This window comes from Salmo trutta, unplaced genomic scaffold (assembly GCF_901001165.1).
Source record: "Salmo trutta unplaced genomic scaffold, fSalTru1.1, whole genome shotgun sequence".
Lineage (NCBI taxonomy): Eukaryota > Metazoa > Chordata > Actinopteri > Salmoniformes > Salmonidae > Salmo > Salmo trutta.
The window spans coordinates 294,279-317,959 of NW_021822675.1; the positions used below are offsets into that span (position 1 = coordinate 294,279).

The 23,681-nt window shown below is 45.1% G+C and overlaps 1 protein-coding gene across 3 annotated transcripts; it reads right to left on the minus strand.

Moving 5' to 3' along the window:
* Positions 1-2,755: 2,755 nt before the first annotated feature.
* LOC115183172 (xin actin-binding repeat-containing protein 1) lies at positions 2,756-22,363 on the minus strand. Of its 3 annotated transcripts, XM_029744510.1 has the most exons (4): positions 21,424-22,363; positions 16,867-16,942; positions 9,438-9,485; positions 2,756-8,650 (listed from the first exon to the last, which is right to left on the minus strand). In XM_029744510.1, the coding sequence occupies exons 2-4, from the start codon at positions 16,867-16,869 to the stop codon at positions 3,392-3,394; spliced, it is 5,310 nt and encodes a 1,769-aa protein (XP_029600370.1). In that variant the 5' UTR covers positions 16,870-16,942; positions 21,424-22,363; the 3' UTR covers positions 2,756-3,391. The 3 variants fall into 3 exon arrangements, with proteins under 3 accessions (XP_029600370.1, XP_029600371.1, XP_029600372.1); XM_029744511.1 differs by lacking the exons at positions 16,867-16,942; positions 21,424-22,363 and adding an exon at positions 15,225-15,623; XM_029744512.1 differs by lacking the exons at positions 16,867-16,942; positions 21,424-22,363 and adding an exon at positions 15,147-15,623.
* Positions 22,364-23,681: the final 1,318 nt, after the last annotated feature.

The window sequence follows — 23,681 nt, forward strand, 5'->3', positions numbered from 1 at the left end:
ACACACACAGTGCAGATAGGCAACCTACGTTGAGATTATTATGGATAACAGCGATATTATTTGTATTTGTCAAACTGCAGCCAAGCATCGATCATCATGTCACCAGATTAAAACCCTCAATATTTATTGAAAAGAAGCATCAAGCTCATCACTGTGCACTTTCACCACCCTGTGAAGTTTATCATTTATTTAATCTAATAATCTAATCTCATAAACTCCACGTAGACTTCTGCATTATGCTTATTATGTCAATATTTGCGCATAAATACATTTCCATCCCAATTTCTCGCATAATTAATGTTACAGACACAAAAAAAGATCCCACCATGTTGAACGAACAAATTGTCCGTCTGCAATTATAACATTGTACCAGCCTTTTTCATGTTTCCATCATCAGCTCGCTTGTGACTTTTTCCATGCGTCATGTAATTCATCCGAATTAAATAGGTTGACTGAAACAATGGTTTGTGTCACGTTTCTTTTGTCTTCGTAGCCTCTATATTCCCTGCAGTTCCTACTTTCACCGCTAGATGGCGATCGGTTATATTCTGGGGGTCTGTAGTCCGAAAGTTGTTGACTGTTTTTATACAGTTAGCTAGCAGTTCTCAGCTGTTAGCAGCCAATGACAAGCGGTTTCGCAGTGACGATAAAAACGGATGACAACCATATTTATTCAGATTCATTACCAAATTATTTAATGTAACAAATCAAACATTAAACCTCATAAATAATTCATGGTAGCCTCGTAAACAATTTATTTAGATCAGGCATTTATTTGCTGAAATTTGTCCCGTTGACCAGCTATTAAAAGGGCCAGGCGGCTATTTGAGACTACGACTTGACAAGTGACTGCGTGAATTTACATTCATCAAGGATTTGGTGACGAACTAAAATGGATGATCTCATTGTCTCTCTCACCTGAGCTTTTTCTGACAGTGCTTACAGCAGAAACAGTTCTTGTGAAATATGATTTTTTTTCTGCCATAACTTTCTCCATGGGATAAACTGGTTTCAGGCAGGATGAGCACATGTCCTGTTTAGAGAACTGGTGGGACAGGGATGGGAGTTAGTACAGTGTATTAAGTTACTGTAATTTCACAACCCCAGATAGAGTTGAAGTCGGAAGTTCACATACACTTAGGTTGGAGTCATTAAAACTCCCTTTTCAACCACTCAACAAATTTCTTGTTAACACACTATAGTTTTGGCAAGTCGGTTAGAACATCTACTTTGTGCATGACACAAGTCATTTTTCCAACAATTGTTTACAAATAGATTATTTCACTTATAATTCACTGTATCACAATTCCAGTGGATCAGAAGTTTACATACACTAAGTTGACTGTGCCTTTAAACAGCATGGAAAAAATCCAGAAAATGATGTCATGGCTTTAGAAGCTTCTGATTGGCTAATTTGGAGGTGTACCTGTGGATGTATTTCAAGGCCTACATTCAAACTCAGTGCCTCTTTGCTTGACCTCCACAAGTCTGGTTCATCCTTGGGAGCAATTTCCAAACGCCTGAAGGGACCACGTTCGTCTGTACAAACAATAGTATGCAAGTATAAACACCATGGGACCACACAGCCATCATATCGCTCAGGAAGGAGACACGTTCTGTCTCCTAGAGATGAACGTACTTTGGTGCGATAAGGTCAAATCAATCCCAAAACAACAGCAAAGGACCTTGTGAAGATGGAGGAAACAAATGCAAAAGTATCTATATCCACAGTAAAACGAGTCCTATATCGACATAACCTGAAAGGCCGCTCAGCAAGGAAGAAGCCACTGCTCCAAAACCACCATAAAAAAGCCAGACTACGGTTTGCAACTGCACATGGGGACAAAGATCGTACTTTTTTGGAGAAATGTCCTCTGGTCTGATGAAACAAAAATAGAACTGTTTGGCCATAATGACCATCATTATGTTTGGAGGAAATAGGGGGAGGCTTGCAAGCTGAAGAACACCATCCCAACCATGAAGCACAGGGGTGGCAGCATCATGTTGTGGGGGTGCTTTGCTGCAGGTGGGACTGGTGCACTTCACAAAATAGATGGCATCATGAGGTAGGAAATGATGTGGATATATTGAAGCAACATCTCAAGACATCAGTCAGGAAGTTAAAGCTTGGTCACAAGTGGGTCTTCCAAATGAACAATGACCCCAAGCATACTTCCAAAGTTGTGGCAAATTGGCTTAGGACAACAAAGTCAAGGTTTTGGAGTGGCCATCACAAAGCCCTGACCTCAATCCTATAGAAACTTTGTGGGCAGAACTAAAAAACGGTGTGCGAGCAAGGAGGCCTACAAACCTGACTCAGTTACACCAGCTCTGTCAGGAGGAATGGGCCAAAATTCACCCAACTTATTGTGGGAAGCTTGTGGAAGGCTAACCGAAACGTTTGACCCAAGTTAAACAATTTAAAGGCAATGCTACCAAATACTAATTGAGTGTATGTAAACTTCTGACCCACTGGTAATGTAATGAAAGAAATAAAAGCTGAAATAAATGATTCTTTCTACTATTATTCTGACATTTCACATTCTTAAAATAAAGTGGTGATCCTTACTGACCTAAGACACGACATTGTTACTAGGATTAAATGTCAGGAATTGTGAAAAACTGAGTTTAAATGTGTTTGGCTAAGGTGTATGTAAACTTCCTGACTTCAACTGTATGTTATTACATGGCAAACAGCTGTACTGTGGACTCGAGAAAGGCTCATGTTTAATGACTGACAACAATGAATTGCCTCTGAATTTCACCTCATGTTTAATGACTGAAAACAATGAATGGCCTCTGAATTTCATCTCATGTTTTTGTTATATTTGGAAAGAGGAGAGAAAGAGATCTGACTCTTATTGCAGTTGTAGCTTTGGCAAGAACAACTCCTCAGGGAGAGGTGTGTGTGTGTGTGTGTCCAGTTTGTTGTTGATAAGCAGGACAGATAATAGGCAGCGGAACAAGAGAATATACCAACAACATTTTATTACAATTCTATCCAAAGAAATGTTTCATGAAATCACACACTTTAAAAAAAATCTTGTCTTCCTGACTGTCATTTTTTCTTTTTTTTACCTGAAGTGTCTTTTCTCATTCAATCAAACAGTTTATAAGATATGCCATTTAGCCAAAGTGCATGCATTTTTGTATGGGTGGCCCCAGCGGGAATCGAACCCACTACCCTTGCCATTGCAAGCACCATTTTAAAATGGCGGTGAAGGTTTATTGATAGGCAAGATGACCTTGACCTCTGGGTATGTCACTACCCAATACATGGTTGGACTGGGGGTCACTACCTGACCCCTAGGAGAGGTGCTGGTGTCTGCTGAGTCACAACAGAGGAGGTCTTGGTGGAGGAGACCCTGTTGCCAAACTGATCTGTCTTCTCCTAGTTCTCCCTAACTGTCTTAGTGCCGACGACCTCACTCCCCTCTGGGGCTGTCTTCACTTCGAGTACACTGACCTGACGTTTCTGATTGAGAGGGCTTCTGCTACAAGGGCTACCGGAAGGGCGACACTTCGGGCTGAGCTGACAGGCTGAGCACAGTGGAAGCTGCAGGGAGGACTTTTGTCTGGCTGCAGAACCCTTTTGTCTGTCTGCAGACTCATGTTGTCTGTCTTCTGACTCCTGCCTGGCTGCAGACTGGATGGAGATGAAGGAAAGGGAGGATGGAGGACTGCTCTGGGACTTAATGACAGGTCCCTCATCAGCTGGCAGACCTGGGTCTCTTTGTGTCTTAGTGGTAGGGCTGTCCTTTCCCTGGGCCGTCTTGGCTCTGAAGCCGGTAGTGATAGTGCTGATGTTGCTAGTGGAGCCTTGGGTCTGGGCTGCTGTCCCCTTTAGGGACTCCTTAAACAGGCCAGACAGACCAGCGATGTCAGAGTCTGACTTCAGAGTGGACACAGAATACAAAGCTTTCTTAATGGTCACTTCTATGTCCATCAGTCTGGCTAACGTCTGCTCCTTCAGGTTCATGATCTCCTCACTTGCTCTCTCCAGATTTCCGAACACAAGAGCCATGGAGGACATTGAGGTCTCGGTATTATCTTTCGGCGTCTCTGATCTCTTCACTTCTGAGATCTTCTGTTCCACCTTGGTCTGTTGTTGTTGTTGTTTATGTTGTCTCTTGTCTCTCGGGGCAACGACCCAGTCAGGTACATTCTCAAAGATGTTCCTGAGGGCCCTGACGTCCACCTGGCTGGTGTCTTCCTCCACCTCCTCCACCCAGGTCAAGATCTCTTTCAGTTCCTCCTGCTTCCTCAGGTTGTCAAAGATCTCCATGGCCATGGTCACGTTACCCCTCATGATCTTATCCATGTGGACCGACAGCCTCTGGCCACGCTCATCCTCCGTCTCTGCTTTCATCTCCGCTTTCTTCTCCCTCATTACCACTGTGTTTTCCTTCCCTTCTTCCTGGATGTTGTTCTCTGGTTTACTGCATGGTTGAGGCTGTGAAGGGTCACTGGCTTGCTGTCCCACAGCAGTGTGTGTAACTGTGAGAGAGATTTGTTTCTGGTTCTCTTCACTCTGGGTCTTCTTCACTCGTTTAGGTTTCACAGGGGCTTTACTCTTCCCTCCAAAGTTCTGAAGTGCTGCTTGAAACCCTATGAAGTCCTCATTGACCTTCTCCTCTCTGTCCTCTAGGGCCCCCTTGGGTCCTGCTCCCTGGCTCTGCTCTGTAGGAGTCCTCTCCTGTGGTGACTTAGTGTTGCTCTCCTCCACTGGAACAGAGTTAAAACTAGTCTGTCTCTGAGGGATGACCTCAGACCCTTGACCTTCCTGGTTTAATGTAATTTCCTCATTGAGTTGGGTTGCATCACCAGTGTGTTGGGTGGCCTCGGCAGCCCCAGTATCAGCTGTTCCTACTGAGCTCCAAGCTGGCCTCTCAGATACGTACCTACTATTTTGTGCCTCTGTAATACTATCTGTCTGTTGTAAGCCTCTGCAAAGGGCATCTGCGTAGGACATTGGTTTAATAGTGAATGGTTGGGGAGGTTGCTCTTCTTTTGATTGACTTTTAGTTGATTCCTTTGATTGAGTTTTGGTTGATTCTTTTGATTGAGTTTTGGTTGATTCTTTCTGTTGACGTTTAGTTGATTCTTTTGGTTGACTTTTAATTGATTCCTTTGATTGAGTTTTGGTTGATTCTTTTGATTCAGTTTTGGTTGATTCTTTCTGTTGATGTTTAGTTGATTCTTTCGGTTGACTTTTGGTTGACTCTTTCAGTTGAGTACTGTTAGCACTAGCAATACTAGAAATACTACTAGTAGTTCTTATAGAAATGGTGTTGCTTTCACTGATATGTACCTCTGTCTCTGTTGACTGACTAGCTGTGCTTCCTGTCATCTGATCTGGTTTAAGAGGAACTTGTGATTTAGGCAGAAGACCTGGTTTAGGAGGAACTGCTGGTTTCGGCAGAAGACCTGGTTTTGGGTCAACAGGTCTTTTCTTTTTCTTTGAGGGAGCTAGAGATTGAGAGCCAGTCTGAGATTCATGTTTCAAAGTGGAGGCTGTAGCTAGTTTATTTGTGGTTTGGTCTGGGCTGGGGGGTTTTGCAGTTGCTACTCTCAGCTCCTTGGTGGCCACCTGTTCTCCTTCACTCATCGCTACTGAAGAGAACGGTTGAGCTTCAATCAGAGACCCAGTCTTTACTTCACTGTGTTGGGGAACATACCTCACATCAGTCTTCTTCTTATGGCTTTGAAATGTAGATTTCCCAGAGTTCCTGTATATCATGGCAGCCTTGAAGTCTCCTTGGCTGACGTTAACGCCGCTAGTCTTCTCCAAAGAATGGAGCGCTGCCAGGAGATTACCTCTCACTACCTCCTCCTTCTCCTCTTCCTCCTCCTCCTCTGTTGTAGCACTCTGTAAAGGCTTCATGGCAGCTTTTAAGTGTCCTCTCTGGACCACCTCAGTGCCCTCTTGGACCTCCACACTCCAGGCTTCTGCATTTTGTAGTTCTTCAGAAGACGTAGCAGCACAGCTAGCCTCTTCGGTCTTGCGGCGGCAGGGTGCAGGTTCCTGTTCTGAGGTGATAGAAGAGTGGGATGTGGAGGTCTTTATAACAGAATTACAACTGGTCTCTTCCTTCTGCACAGAGGTCTGCTGGACATCTACTACAGTGTCACTGCTCTTCACGGAGATGGCTTGTCCTTCCCTCATCGCTACTGAAGGGGCTGGTTGAGCTTCAGTCAGAGTCCCAGTCTTTACTTCACTGTGTTGGGGAGCATACCTCACATCAGTCTTCTTCTTATGGCTTCCTTTCTGAGATTCTGGAGATTTCCTGGAGATCATGGCAGCCTCGAAGTCTCCTTGGCTGACATTAATGCCACTAGTCTTCTCCAGAGAATGGAGCGCTGCCTGTACATGACCTCTCACTACCTCCTCCTCCTCCTCCTGGTGCTGCTCTGTGGATGTCTGGGATGTGGAGCTCTTTATAACAGAATCAGAGCACGTCTCTTTCTTCTCCACAGAGGTGTGCTGGACCTGTACTATTGCTTTAGAGGTCTTCTCTGCCTTAGTCGCTTTCTGTTGGGCACAGCTCTTGTTAGCTAAGATGATGTTCTTCAGGACTATATCCGAATCATTCTGCTCCACCTGATCCTCTGGTTGTTGTTGTTGATTACGTATATTTGGCTCTGTGGAGACACCTGTTACAACATCAGTCTGGAGTGGGAGTTCCTTCTCCTCTGGCTGGACCTGCAGGGTTTTCAGATACTCCAGATCTCCCTTTTCAATGCAGCTCCTGAATAACTTGACATTCCCCATGACATTGACCTCAGGTTTGTAAGTGGCTGGGGCTGAGTGGTCCTGACTGGTGGCCAAGAGAGAGCTGATGGTTGACTTCACATCGCCTCTCCTAACTTCACCAGTCTCAGTTTTAACCTCATCGCCTGCAGCAATGTCTAGGATGTTGGTCTCCATCCTCTGTTCCTGCGGGGGGTAGTACCTCTCCACCTCTCCTTCAGAATCGTTGTACAGGGAGTAAACGGTGACCTCAGTCTGTCCCTGACCGTCCTCCTGTATAACTACTCCTTTCCTCAGAGAGCTGTCCTGACTGAGGATGTCCTCAATGAGCTGGACAACGTTAGCTGTTCTGAACTCTTTATCTTGGTTTGAAGCCAGACGTACCTGATGGAAAGGTACTGTCACCATGGTAACCTCCACGTTCCTCTTCGCGTCCTCCTTCAGGTAAACTACCTGAGGCTTAAGGGTTGCCCGGGGTAACAGCTGGAGTATAAAATTCTTAACCCTGCCCTCAGTCACCTTTTCCTGTTCTATCTCTGGTCTCAGACCGGGGGTCAACCTGTACCTAGCCTTTTGACCTCTTCCCGTCTCACTAGCCTTGATGATGGATCCGTGGGAGTGGATGGCGTTGAAGTGATAGAGAGAGTTCAATGTCTCGTTGATGCTCTCTGCCACCATCTCCACCTCCTCTCTGTTATGGTGGTTGATCAGGTCGAACAGAGTGGACTCAAACAACTGAGCTCTGTTCCTTACGTTAGCCACTAACTCTAACATGTCCTCCTGGACCCTTCTGTCAGGAGCTAGGTCGCCTGGGAGTGAACTAGTGTTCTGGGGCTTTGGTTCCTGCAGAGGTGATAGTTTTCCAGTTTTATTTATTGCTTGGTTTTCAAGTAGAGAAGTACACTGATACTTTGGAATTCTTGGACTAGTTTCAACATCAACATCTGCATTTGAAACACACTGTGACTTTCTCTCAAGGACTTGTTTGACTGTAGAGAACCCTTCATGCTGTGGCTGTGGCTGGACTTTGCGAACCTCAGGCTCAATATCTGCACTATTAACACCGACACCCAGAGCTTCTCCCACAGACTGAGAACTCACATCAAGATTTTTAAAACAAATTTGGCTTTTGATCACTCTCTGAACTGTCTTACTGCTTTTTGTCTCAAACACTTGTTTTCTTTTCTGAACAGCTCCCCGCTCGTCCTCTGACACTCGTCCTCTGATAACCTTGTTCAGGGTCACGTCCTCCTGGCTGGTCCCCAGGGTGTCGACTTGCTGGCTCTCAAACAGCCTCCTAGCAGACTGGACGTCCAACCTGACAATCTCCTCCTCCTCACACTCAGTAAGTTCCCCATGAGCAGCATCAGTCCTCTCCACCTGGTCCGTGGTTTCCTTAACCCTCTCCTCCTGAAGGTTAGGGTTAGGGTTATACCATGGCTGTTCAAACAAGGCTGATGTTCTCTTCACCTCTCCCCAAACCCCTTCCTCAACTCCAGCCCCCTCCGTGATGTGCATTTTAGAAGTGTGTGGATGCACAGTATTGCTCTTTACACAGTTCTCAAATATCAACCGCCTGGACAGGACCTCTCCCTCGTATCCGGTCTCGTCAGCTATCGGCTGGGTTTCTAAACGCAGCACCTCAGCCAGCTCCTGATCCACCACCCCATCCAGGCTTTCCAGGCTCCTCAGCTCCGGGTGGGTGTGCTTCAGAAGCCTCCGCAGCTCAACTTTCTGTCGCTGTTGGTACAATGCTGACAGTGCCTCTTTGGAAGGAAGAATGGGAGAGGCGATGGATGGCTGGGTGGATGTTCTCACAGTGGGTCCTGCCTCTGGGTGAAGTCTGGATGGACCAGGTTGAAGAAGACCATCTTTCCTCTGTTGGCTAACCTCCGCCATCTTAGATGGAAAGCAAAAGGGGAAATTTTTGTCATTGTCTCCATTGAGGGAAGTACCAATCCAAAGAAAACCATGCACAGAGAGGGCAGCCATGCTTTAAGGGATTTGAGCCATACATTACCATTGGTCAGGTTGCAAACAGCCTTCCACAAACCAAGTTGCATTCTACATTTTACTCATTTAGCAGACGTTCTTATCCAGAGCGACTTACATGAGCAATCAAGGCCACATCGACAGATTTTTCACCTAGGGGATTCGAACCAGCAACCTTTAGTTTACTGACCCTTAACCGCTAGGCTACCTGCTGCCCATTCTATTAGCTGAACTCCAAAAATTCTATAAGCTCAACTCCAAAAATGATGTTTGCTGAACTCCAAAAATTTGTTAGCTTAACTCCAGAACAATGTGTTTGCTGAACTCCAAAACATTTTGTTAGCTTAACTCCAGAACAATGTGTTTGCTGAACTCCAAACATTTTGTTAGCTTAACTCCAGAACAATGTGTTTGCTGAACTCCAAACATTTTGTTAGCTTAACTCCAGAACAATGTGTTTGCTGAACTCCAGAACAATCAGTGCCATAAGTCACAGTCCTCGGTGAAAGGAGACATGTCCACATTTTTCAATGTTTGTATTGTTATGGTTATATTGCCATGTTATCCCCTGAGCAACAGCAAGAACAACACACCGTTAACTGCAAGCCAAACAAACAATCCTTGTAAAACACACCTTGCCATGCCAACTCTGGGAGTTTATGAACACAATAGGACTCCAGTTTCCTCTGCCTACCTTGGATGGTTTCCCTCCTCTCTTGGTTGGAGAGGATGGATCTTGAGCCTGCAGGAAAAGGATCATTATATCAGGTCAATATGACAACAAAGAGAATTCTCTTCGGTTATAGTCACAGCTGTGTATATTCCACCTCAAGCCGATACCATGACGGCCCTCAAGGAACTACACTGGACTTTATGCAAACTGGAAACCACATATCCTGAGGCTGCATTTATTGTAGCTGGGGATTTTAACAAAGCAAATTTGAGGAAAACGCTACTGAAGTTCTACCAACACATTGACTGTAGTACTCTCTTAGGGAAACCACTAGACCACTGCTACTCACCTTTTTGAGAGGCCTACAAGGCCCTCCCCCGCCCACTCTTTAGCAAATCAGATCATGACTATATTTTGCTCCTCAAACTCAAACGCAAACAGGAAGTACACGTGCTAAGGTCTATTCAACGCTGGTCTGACCAATTGAAATCCCTAGTTCAAGATTGTTTTGATCACGCAGTCATGGTTTGTTTTTATCACGCTGACTGAGATATGTTTCGGAGAATAACATTGACGTGTTCACGGACACGGTGACTGAGTTCATCAGGAAGTGTATAGTGGATGTTGTTTCCATGGTGACTACTAAAACCTACCCAAACCAGAAACTATGGATAGATGGTAGCATTTGGGCAAAACTGAAAGCACGAACCATCGCATTTGATCATGGAAAGGTGACTGGGAATATGGTTGAATACAAACATTGTAGTTATTCCCTGCAAAAGGCAATCAAACAGGCAAAACGTCAGTACAGAGTCAAAGTGGAGTCGCAATTCAATGGCTCAGACACGAGATGTATGTAGATGTATGTATCTACAGACAATCACAGATTACAAAGGGAAAACCAGCCACGTCGCATACACCAACATCTTGCTTCCGGACAAGCTCAACACCTTCGCCCACTTTGAGAATAACACTGTGCCAGCGACGCAGCCCTCTCCCAAGGACTGTGGGCTCTTGTTCTCCGTGGCCAACGTGAGTAAGACATTTAAGCGTGTTAACCCTCTCAAGGCTGCCGGCCCAGATGGTATCCCTAGCCGTATCCTGAGAACATGCGTAGACCACCTGGCTGGAATGTTTACGGACATATTAAATCTATCTCTATCCCAGTCTGCTGTCCCTACTTGCTTCAAGACGTCCACCATTGTTCCTGTACCCAAGAAAGCAAAGGTAACTGAACTAAATGACAATTGCACTGTAGCACTCACTTCTGTCATCATGAAGTGTTTTGAGAGGCTAGTTAAGGATCATATCACTTCTACCTTACCTGACACCCTAGACCCACTTCAATTTTTTTACCGCCCCAATACATTTTTACATTTTTTACATTTTAGTCATTTAGCAGACGCTCTTATCCAGAGCGACTTACAGTAATGAATACATACATTTCATCCATTTCATACATTTTTTTCTCCGTACTGGTCCCCCGTGGGAATCGAACCCACAACCCTAGCGTTGCAAACGCCATGCTCTACCAACTGAGCCACACGGGACCAGATCCACTAGATCCACAGGTGATGCAATTGCTGCAAACTGCCCTAGCCCATCTGGACAAGAGGAATACATACCTACGTAAGAATGCTGTTCATTGACTATAGCTCAGCCTTCAACACCATAGTACCCTCCAAGCTATTTACAGATGGACTATGTACAGCTGCAGCGATTGGTTAGCTGCTCAGATAGCTGATGTTTAAAGTTAGTGAGGGAAATATGTCTCCACTCCAGGGTAGTGATGCTAATCAGGCGAGAGGGTGCGGGCAGCGAACGGTTGAAAAGCATGCATTTGGTTTTACTAGTGTTTAAGAGCACTTGGAGTGTTGTATGGCATTGTGGCATTGTACAAAAGGAGTGTTGTATGGCATTGAAGCTCGTTTGGAGGTTAGTTAACACAGTGTCCAAAGAAGGGCCAGATGTATACAGAATGGTGTTGTCTGCGTAGAGGTGGATCAGGGAATCACCCGCAGAAAGAGCGACATCATTTATATATACAGAGAAAAGAGTCGGCCTGAGAATTGAACCCTGTGGCACCCCCATAGAGATTGCCAGAGGTCCGGACAACAGGCCCTCCGATTTGACACACTGAACTCTATCTGAGAAGTAGTTGGTGAACCAGGTGAGGCAATCATTTGAGAAACCAAGGCTATTGAGTCTGCCGATAAGAATGCGGTGATTGACAGAGTCTTAAGCCTTGGCCAGGTTGATGAAGACGGCTGCACAGTACTGTCTTTTATTGATGATGGTTATGATATCGTTTAGGACCTTGAGTGTGGCTGAGGTGCACCAGTGACCAGCTCAGAAACCGGATTGCATAGTGGAGAAGGTACAGTGGAATTCGAAATGGTCAGTGATCTGTTTGTTAACTTGGCTTTCGAAGACTTTAAAAAGGCAGGGCAGGATGGATATAGGTCTATAACAGTTTGGGTCTAGAGTGTCACCCCCTTTGAAGAGGGGGACGACCACGGCAGCTTTCCAATCCGATTTCCGATATAGCACTCGTTTTACTGTGGATATAGATACTTTTGTACCTGTTTCCTCCAGCATCTTCACAAGGTCCTTTGCTGTTGTTCTGGGATTGATTTGCACTTTTCACACCAAAGTACGTTCATCTTTAGGAGACGGAACGTGTCTCCTTCCTGAGTGAAATAATCTATATGTAAACAATTGTTGGAAAAATGACTTGTGTCAAAGTAGATGTCCTAACCGACTTGCCAAAGCCATAGTTTGTTAACAAGAAATTTGTGGAGTGGTTGAAATACGAGTTTTAGTGACTTCAACCTAAGTGTTTGTAAACTTCTGACTTCAACTGTACGTTCTCTCTAGGAGACAGGATGCATCTCCTTCCTGAGCGGTATGACAGCTGCGTGGTCCCATGGTGTTTATACTTGCGTACTATTGTTTGTACAGATGAACGTGGTACCTTCAGGCATTTGGAAATTGCTCCCAAGAATGAACCAGACTTGTGGAGGTCTACAAATTTTTTTTTAGGTCTTGGCTGATTTCTTTTGATTTTCCCATGATGTCAAGCAAAGAGGCACTGAGTTTGAAGGCAGGTCTTGAAATAAATCCACAGGTACACTTCCTATTGACTGAAATGATGTCAATTAGCCTATCAGAATCTTCTAAAGCCATAACATCATTTTCTGGAATTTTCCAAGCTGTTTAAAGGCACAGTCAACTTAGTGTATGTAAACTTCTGACCCACTAGAGTTGTGATGCAGTGAATTATAAGTGAAATAATCTGTCTATAAACAATTGTTGAAAAATTACTTGTGTCATGCACAAAGTAGATGTCCTAACCGACTTACCAAAACTATAGTTTGTCAACAAGAAATTTGTGGAGTGGTTGAAAAATGAGTTTTAATTAGTACAACCTAAGTGCATGTGAACTTCCAATTTCAACTGTATGCAGTATACAGCACATAAAAACACAGAGAAACAAGAAGTCAGGAAGTAAAGAAGGAGCAGTCTGTCTTTAGGAGCATGAGTGGCCTGAGCAGCCATCAAATCCAGTGGGAATGAAACCCACAACAGTATTGCTTGGCGTTTCTAGCGCCATGCTCTTATCAACTGACCCACACAGGACCACATGACAATAGTTATCATTTCTCTGTCAGTAGTCATTACGCTGTAATACGCTCACTGAGCTGTTTGGGAACAGCTGCCTGTTCTCAATGTGCCACTGGGTGAGTGGGAGGACACTGAATGCCTCTGACACAAATACAGATACAGAAACAGACCAAGGGCCTTGTGATTCACACAGTATAATTTATAGAAGAATCAGGGCCTTGTGATTCACACAGCATAGCCTAAAGAAGAATCAGGCCCTTGTGATTCACACAGCAGAATCTATATAAGAATCAGGGCCTTGTGATTCACACAGCATAGCCTAAAGAAGAATCAGGCCCTTGTGATTCACACAGCAGAATCTATAGAATAATCAGGGCCTTGTGATTTACACAGCATAGCCTAAAGAAGAATCAGGGCCTTGTGATTCACACAGTAGAATCTATATAAGAATCAGGGCCTTGTGATTCACCGTAGAATCTATAGAAGAATCAGGGCCTTGTGATTCACACAGTAGAATCTATATAAGAATAAGGGCCTTGTGATTCACACAGTAGAATCTATATAAGAATCAGGGCCTTGTGATTCACCGTAGAATCTATAGAAGAATCAGGGCCTTGTGATTCACACAGTAGAATCTATAGAAAAATCAGGGCCTTGTGATTCACAGGAGAATCTATAGAAGAATCAGGGCCTTGTGATTCACAGGAAAATATCTTTATAGGGAAGAATGGATTGAAAGTGTTTATCCGTACACACACCCCTACCCACATACACACACCCCTACCCATATACACACACCCCTGCCCACATACACACACCCCTACCCATACACACACCCCTACCCACACACACACACCCCTGCCCACACACACACACACACCCCTACCCACACACACACACCCCTACCCACACACACACACCCCTACCCACACACACACACCCCTACCCACACACACACACCCCTGCCCACACACACACACCCCTGCCCACACACACACACACCCCTGCCCACACACACACACCCCTACCCACACACACACACCCCTGCCCACACACACACACCCCTGCCCACACACACACACCCCTACCCACACACACACACACCCCTACCCCTACCCACACACACACACACACACACCTACCCCTGCCCACACACACACCCCCCTACCCACACACACACCCCCCTACCCACACACACACCCCCCTACCCACACACACACACCCACCCCTGCCCACACACCCACCCCTACCCACACACCCACCCCTACCCACACACACACACCCACCCCTACCCACACACACCCACCCCTACCCACCCCTACCCACACACACACACACACCCCTACCCACCCCTACCCACACACACACACACACACACACCCCTGCCCACACACACACACACCCCTGCCCACACACACACACACCCCTGCCCACACACACACACCCCTACCCACACACACCCCTACCCACACACTCCTACCCACACACACACACCCCTACCCACACACACACACACCCCTACCCACACACACACACACCCCTACCCACACACACACACCCCTGCCCACACACACACACCCCTACCCATACACACACCCATACCCACACACACCCCTGCCCACACACACACACCCCTGCCCACACACACACACCCCTGCCCACATACACACCCCTACCCACACACACACACCCCTGCCCACATACACACCCCTACCCACTTACACACACCCCTACCCACATACACACACCCCTACCCATACACACCCCTACCCACATACACACACCCCTACCCATACACACCCCTACCCACATACACACACACCCCTACCCACACACACACCCTTACCCACACACACACCCCTACCCATACACACACCCCTACCCACACACACACCCCCCTACACACCCCTACCCACATACACACACCCCTGCCCACATACACACACCCCTGCCCACATACACACACCCCTGCCCACATACACACACCCCTGCCCACATACACACACCCCTGCCCACATACACACACCCCTGCCCACATACACACACCCCTGCCCACATACCCCTACCCATACACACCCCTGCCCGTATACACACAAACAAACAAACCTGTAGATGCTCAATTCCATCTTCACCAAAAATGAATCCACATTATTTTCCTTCATGTTAAACACTCCACATACTCACAGGAGTAAACTGCTCTCAATCCCTCGTTCCTGACTGTCCTCTGTCCTCGTTCCTGACTGTCCTCGTTCCTGACTGTCCTCGTTCCTGACTGTCCTCGTTCCTGACTGTCCTCGTTCCTGACTGTCCTCGTTCCTGACTGTCCTCGTTCCTGACTGTCCTCGTTCCTGACTGTCCTCGTTCCTGACTGTCCTCGTTCCTGACTGTCCTCTGGGTTTGAAAGTTGAAGGTATGAGTGTAACTGCCTCTCTCTCTCTCTCTCTCTCTCTCTCTGTCTCTCTGTCTCTCTGTGTGTGTGTGTGTGTGTGTTCCTGCCTGCTCCAGTGACAGCTGAGCATGTCATCCCAACACTTCCACCCTGGAAGAAAGATCTGGTTCCAGGGTCTATTTCTATCTCTCAGGGCGACTGGCCTAGTATTCTCCCCCCTTCTCCCTTCCCTTCCTTCTCCCTCTCCTTCTCCTTCTCCCCCCTTCTCCCTCCTCTTCCCTCCCCTCCTTCTCCCTCTCCCTCTCCCTTCTCCCTCCCCTTCCCTCTCCTCCCCCCTTCTCCCTCCCATTCTCTCCCCTCCTTCCCCCCCTTCTCCCCCCTTCTCCCTCCTCCCCCCTTCTCCCTCCCCTTCCCTCTCCTCCTCCCCCCTTCTCCCTCCCCTTCCCTCCCCTTCTCCCTCCCATTCTCTCCCCTCCTCCCCCTTCTCCCCCCTTCTCCCTCCCCTCCTCCCCCCTTCTCCCTCCCCTTCCCTCCCCTCCTCCCTCTCCTCCTTCCCCCTTCTCCCTCCCCTTCCCCCCCTTCTCCCTCCCCTTTCCCCCACTTCCTCCACTGACCGACAGTACTATTCCCACACACTAGCCTGAGTCAATCACAGGCTGGCCCTGTCCACCACAGTGACAGTGCTGGTAACCTATCCCCTCTCCTCCTTCTTCCTCCTCTCTCCTCCTCCTTCCTCCTCTCTCCTCCTCCTTCCTTCTCTCTCCTCCTCTCTCCTCCTCCCTGCCCCTCACTTTACCAGTCAGCGTTTTATTTTAGCTTCATGTCCCGGCATGGGACCGCCCCCTCTGTGATGTCAGCAGTGTTTACAAGACAGTGATTCTCAGGTCGTGGTTCATAGGAACACTGTGACCCAAGAGTTTCCATACATGTTTTCAGTGCTGATCTGGAGAAGATGATCAACTGCCTCTTCATCTCCTAACTTGATTAATGCAATGCCCTCTTCGGTGGTCTCCTCTCAAAGACTTGATTAATGACATAGCCTCTTTGGTGGTCTCCTCTCAAAGACTTGATTAATGCAATGCCCTATTTGGTGGTCTCCTCTCCAAGACTTGCCCTCTATCTTTAAGTCTGAATCACTTTTTCAAACTGGCTTTCTCTTAATGGGATCTATGTTGTGATGTCTGTTTTTGGTCTGATACTTTAGTTTCCACTTATTTGTTCTGTCCTCTCATCTTTTATTATTTACCTTAGTTTCCACTTATATAGTTCTTCTTCTTCTTATTATTATTATTATTATTATCTGATACAGTAAAGGTTGACTGTGGACTGTTGTGGGGGTATGTATGACCTAAGTACGGTATATAATCAGGCACATTGATAATGAAATGTCATCACAGAACATGATTTGATAACTAGGACAGTACTGTTGTTACTCACCATTCGGAGATGCTGACCTGTGGCTCATTTGGTAGACCAGCCTATCTTGCAACGCCATTCCCACGGGGGACCACTACTGGAAAAAGTACAAACATGTATCCACTCACTACTTACGGTAAGTCGCTCTGGATAAGAGCACCAGCTAAATTACTAAAATGTAAAATGTAGATATCATGTCCAGATTGATGCCACTGATGGTCTTTCTCCTCTCTGAGCACGTCACATTACCCACCTTGGATTACAGACATTACAGTGTTAGTATGATGCCACTGCTAATCACCAGACATTACAGTGTTAGTATGATGCCACTGCTAATCACCAGACATTACAGTTAGTATGATACCACTGCTAATCACCAGACAATACAGTGTTATTATGATACCACTGCTAATCACCAGACATTACAGTGTTAGTATGATGCCACTGCTAATCACCAGACATTACAGTTAGTATGATACCACTGCTAATCACCAGACAATACAGTGTTATTATGATACCACTGCTAATCACCAGACATTACAGTGTTAGTATGATGCCACTGCTAATCACCAGACATTACAGTGTTAGTATGATGCCACTGCTAATCACCAGACATTACAGTGTTAGTATGATGCCACTGCTAATCACCAGACATTACAGTGTTAGTATGATGCCACTGCTAATCACCAGACATTACAGTTAGTATGATACCACTGCTAATCACCAGACAATACAGTGTTATTATGATACCACTGCTAATCACCAAACAATACAGTGTTATTATGATACCACTGCTAATCACCAAACATTACAGTGTTAGTATGATGCCACTGCTAATCACCAGACATTACAGTGTTAGTATGATACCACTGCTAATCACCAGACATTACAGTGTTAGTATGATGCCACTGCTAATCACCAGACATTACAGTGTTAGTATGATACCACTGCTAATCACCAGACATTACAGTGTTAGTATGATGCCACTGCTAATCACCAGACATTACAGTTAGTATGATACCACTGCTAATCACCAGACATTACAGTGTTAGTATGATGCCACTGCTAATCACCAGACATTACAGTGTTAGTATGATACCACTGCTAATCACCAGACATTACAGTTAGTATGATACCCATGCTAATCACCAGACATTGCAGTTAGTATGATACCACTGCTAATCACCAGACAATACAGTGTTATTATGATACCACTGCTAATCACCAGACATTACAGTGTTAGTATGATGCCACTGCTAATCACCAGACATTACAGTGTTAGTATGATACCACTGCTAATCACCAGACATTACAGTGTTAGTATGATGCCACTGCTAATCACCAGACATTACAGTGTTAGTATGATACCACTGCTAATCACCAGACATTACAGTGTTAGTATGATACCACTGCTAATCACCAGACATTACAGTTAGTATGATACCACTGCTAATCACCAGACATTACAGTGTTAGTATGATGCCACTGCGAATCACCAGACATTACAGTTAGTATGATACCACTGCTAATCACCAGACATTACAGTGTTAGTATGATACCACTGCTAATCACCAGACATTAGTGTTAGTATGATACCACTGCTAATCACCAGACATTACAGTGTTAGTATGATGCCACTGCTAATCACCAGACATTACAGTGTTAGTATGATACCACTGCTAATCACCAGACATTACAGTGTTAGTATGATGCCACTGCTAATCACCAGACATTACAGTGTTAGTATGATACCACTGCTAATCACCAGACATTACAGTGTTAGTATGATACCACTGCTAATCACCAGACATTACAGTGTTAGTATGATACCACTGCTAATCACCAGACATTACAGTGTTAGTATGATACCACTGCTAATCACCAGACATTACAGTTAGTATGATACCACTGCTAATCACCAGACATTACAGTGTTATTATGATACCACTGCTAATCACCAGACATTACAGTGTTAGTATGATACCACTGCTAATCACCAGACATTACAGTGTTAGTATGATACCACTGCGAATCACCAGACATTACAGTTAGTATGATACCACTGCGAATCACCAGACATTACAGTGTTAGTATGATACCACTGCGAATCACCAGACATTACAGTGTTAGTATGATACCACTGCTAATCACCAGACATTACAGTGTTAGTATGATACCACTGCTAATCACCAGACATTACAGTGTTGGTATGATACCACTGCTAATCACCAGACATTACAGTGTTAGTATGATACCACTGCTAATCACCAGACATTACAGTGTTAGTATGATACCACTGCTAATCACCAGACATTACAGTGTTAGTATGATACCACTGCTAATCACCAGACATTACAGTGTTAGTATGATACCACTGCTAATCACCAGACATTACAGTGTTAGTATGATACCACTGCTAATCACCAGACATTACAGTGTTAGTATGATACCACTGCTAATCACCAGACATTACAGTGTTATTATGATACCACTGCTAATCACCAGACATTACAGTGTTAGTATGATACCACTGCTAATCACCAGACATTACAGTGTTAGTATGATACCACTGCTAATCACCAGACATTACAGTGTTAGTATGATACCACTGCTAATCACCAGACATTACAGTGTTAGTATGATACCACTGCTAATCACCAGACATTACAGTGTTAGTATGATACCACTGCTAATCACCAGACATTACAGTTAGTATGATACCACTGCTAATCACCAGACATTACAGTTAGTATGATACCACTGCTAATCACCAGACATTACAGTTAGTATGATACCACTGCTAATCACCAGACATTACAGTTAGTATGATACCACTGCTAATCACCAGACATTACAGTGTTATTATGATACCACTGCTAATCACCAGACATTACAGTGTTAGTATGATGCCACTGCTAATCACCAGACATTACAGTGTTAGTATGATACCACTGCTAATCACCAGACATTACAGTGTTAGTATGATGCCACTGCTAATCACCAGACATTACAGTGTTAGTATGATACCACTGCTAATCACCAGACATTACAGTGTTAGTATGATACCACTGCTAATCACCAGACATTACAGTGTTAGTATGATACCACTGCTAATCACCAGACATTACAGTGTTAGTATGATGCCACTGCTAATCACCAGACATTACAGTGTTAGTATGATACCACTGCTAATCACCAGACATTACAGTTAGTATGATACCACTGCTAATCACCAGACATTACAGTTAGTATGATACCACTGCTAATCACCAGACATTACAGTGTTAGTATGATACCACTGCTAATCACCAGACATTACAGTGTTAGTATGATACCACTGCTAATCACCAGACATTACAGTGTTAGTATGATACCACTGCTAATCACCAGACATTACAGTGTTAGTATGATGCCACTGCTAATCACCAGACATTACAGTTAGTATGATACCACTGCTAATCACCAGACATTACAGTGTTAGTATGATACCACTGCTAATCACCAGACATTACAGTGTTAGTATGATGCCACTGCTAATCACCAGACATTACAGTGTTAGTATGATGCCACTGCTAATCACCAGACATTACAGTGTTAGTATGATACCACTGCTAATCACCAGCCATTACAGTGTTAGTATGATACCACTGCTAATCACCAGCCATTACAGTGTTAGTATGATACCACTGCTAATCACCAGACATTACAGTGTTAGTATGATACCACTGCTAATCACCAGACATTACAGTTAGTATGATACCACTGCTAATCACCAGACATTACAGTTAGTATGATACCACTGCTAATCACCAGACATTACAGTGTTATTATGATACCACTGCTAATCACCAGACATTACAGTGTTAGTATGATGCCACTGCTAATCACCAGACATTACAGTGTTAGTATGATACCACTGCTAATCACCAGACATTACAGTGTTAGTATGATGCCACTGCTAATCACCAGACATTACAGTGTTAGTATGATACCACTGCTAATCACCAGACATTACAGTGTTAGTATGATACCACTGCTAATCACCAGACATTACAGTTAGTATGATACCACTGCTAATCACCAGACATTACAGTTAGTATGATACCACTGCTAATCACCAGACATTACAGTGTTAGTATGATACCACTGCTAATCACCAGACATTACAGTGTTAGTATGATACCACTGCTAATCACCAGACATTACAGTTAGTATGATACCACTGCTAATCACCAGACATTACAGTGTTAGTATGATACCACTGCTAATCACCAGACATTACAGTGTTAGTATGATACCACTGCTAATCACCAGACATTACAGTGTTAGTATGATACCACTGCTAATCACCAGACATTACAGTGTTAGTATGATGCCACTGCTAATCACCAGACATTACAGTGTTAGTATGATGCCACTGCTAATCACCAGACATTAGTGTTAGTATGATGCCACTGCTAATCACCAGACATTACAGTTAGTATGATACCACTGCTAATCACCAGACATTACAGTGTTAGTATGATGCCACTGCTAATCACCAGACATTACAGTTAGTATGATACCACTGCTAATCACCAGACATTAGTGTTAGTATGAGTGTAGCATGTCCAGGTGTAGCATGTCCAGGTGTAGCATGTCCAGGTGTAGCATGTCCAGGTGTAACATGTCCAGGTGTAGCATGTCCAGGTGTAACATGTCCAGGTGTAACATGTCCAGGTGTAGCTTGTCCAGGTGTAGCAGGTCCAGGTGTAACATGTCCAGGTGTAGCATGTCCAGGTGTTGGTCCAGGTGTAACATGTCCAGGTGTAGCATGTCTAGGTGTAGCATGTCCAGGTGTAGCATGTCCAGGTGTAGCATGTCCATGTGTAGCATGTCCAGGTGTTGGTCCAGGTGTAGCATGTCCAGGTGTTGGTCCAGGTGTAGCATGTGCAGGTGTAACATGTCCAGGTGTAGCATGTCCAGGTGTTGGTCCAGGTGTAGCATGTCCAGGTGCAGCATGTCCAGGTGTAGCATGTCCAGGTGCAGCATGTCCAGTGTAGCATGTCCAGGTGTTGTTCCAGGTGTAGCATGTCCAGGTGCAGCATGTCCAGGTGTTGGTCCAGGTGTAGCATGTCCAGGTGTTGGTCCAGGTGCAGCATGTCCAGGTGTTGGTCCAGGTGTAGCATGTCCAGGTGGAACATGTCCAGGTGTTGGTCCAGGTGCAGCATGTCCAGGTGTTGGTCCAGGTGCAGCATGTCCAGGTGTTGTTCCAGGTGCAGCATGTCCAGGTGTAGCATGTCCAGGTGTTGGTCCAGGTGTTGGTCCAGGTGTAGCATGTCCAGGTGTTGGTCCAGGAGTAGCATGTCCAGGTGTTGGTCCAGGTGTAGCATATCCAGTGTAGCATGTCCAGGTGTTGGTCCAGGTGTTGGTCCAGGTGCAGCATGTCCAGGTGTAGCATGTCCAGGTGCAGCATGTGCAGGTGTTGGTCCAGGTGTTGGTCAAGGTTCAGCATCAATACACGACACCTGGAACAACACCTGCACAAACAGGCAAAGCATCAATACAGTACTAAGATCGAGTCGTACAACACCGGCTCTGATGCTCATCGGATGTGGCAAGGCTTGCAAACCATTGCAGACTACAAAGGAAGTACGGCCAAGAGCTGCCCAGAGTCACAAGCCTACCAGATGAGCTAAACTACTTCTATGCTTTCTTCGAGGCAAATAACACTGTCAAGTTGTGTATGGTTCACACTGCAGCTCTTTGCCCAAACTTGAAAAAGGCCTTTAAGGACTGAAGGACGCAAGGGACAACTCAATTTTCTTCTAACTTCTTTTATTTCTTTAGTCAGTTAGTTAGTTAATTAGTTCTTTAGTTAGCTTGATAATTAGTTAATTAGGTTGATAACCTTTAAAGGCAAAACACAAAAATAAATATACATTACTTCAAGTAAAGTCATTTCAAATTAAATACATAATCTCAATGTAGTCATATTATCTAAATTATACTATATACTAAATTAGACAATTGGTCTCAATTCTCAACACAAATAAACACCTAAGTTGCAACAATTTTACACAACAATGTCCATGTGCCTACCGGTTGAGTCTCCAGAATCCTAAATGAGCTGAATGTGTATGGATGAGTCTCCTCTTCCGTGAAGGACTTCCAGTGAAATGCTTTTCCACCAAACATTTCACCACCTGCTATCACAAAGGTGCACCAGTATATATGTTCCCCAGGGAAACACAAGCTAATGATGGGTTCCACCATGCATACACTCTTTCGCCCCCTGCTGGTGTTTTATCTTTGAAATCAGTTGAAAATCTGAACGCCTTGAATATCAATACCTGTCTTTTGACGCAACACCTCCCACTTGATCTCCTGGTTCTTGAACCCAAGGAGGTCACATCGGCTCCATCTTCGATGGCTTTACTTCTGCTCTTCTACAGGTAATAACACAACCAATCGCCTGACGTCCCTGTGAAGAATTGTAGCAGGGATTTTGGTTGAACGTTTCTTTGCGTTGTCTCCACAAACATGCTTCAAAGTTGAGATGGGATAACTTGGGAAGGTTCGTATATTTGCATCTCTCACAATGCCCTCCTTGTCAGCGTTGACATTGACGACCCTACCAAGCTTATACTGACTCCTCAAAGCGTTCTGGTCTGCAAGCCAGACGACGTCTCCAACGGCCACGTTTCGCTGCTTTGTGTGCCACTTACTCCTCACAAACAGGTTAGGTCCAGCCAACTGACTCCACTTCCTCCAGAACCAGTTAACTTCTGCTTGAATGACTCTTAACCGTTTGTAGGAGTAGTCTTCAAACTCAAAGCTTCCTAAGTCTCCCCTAG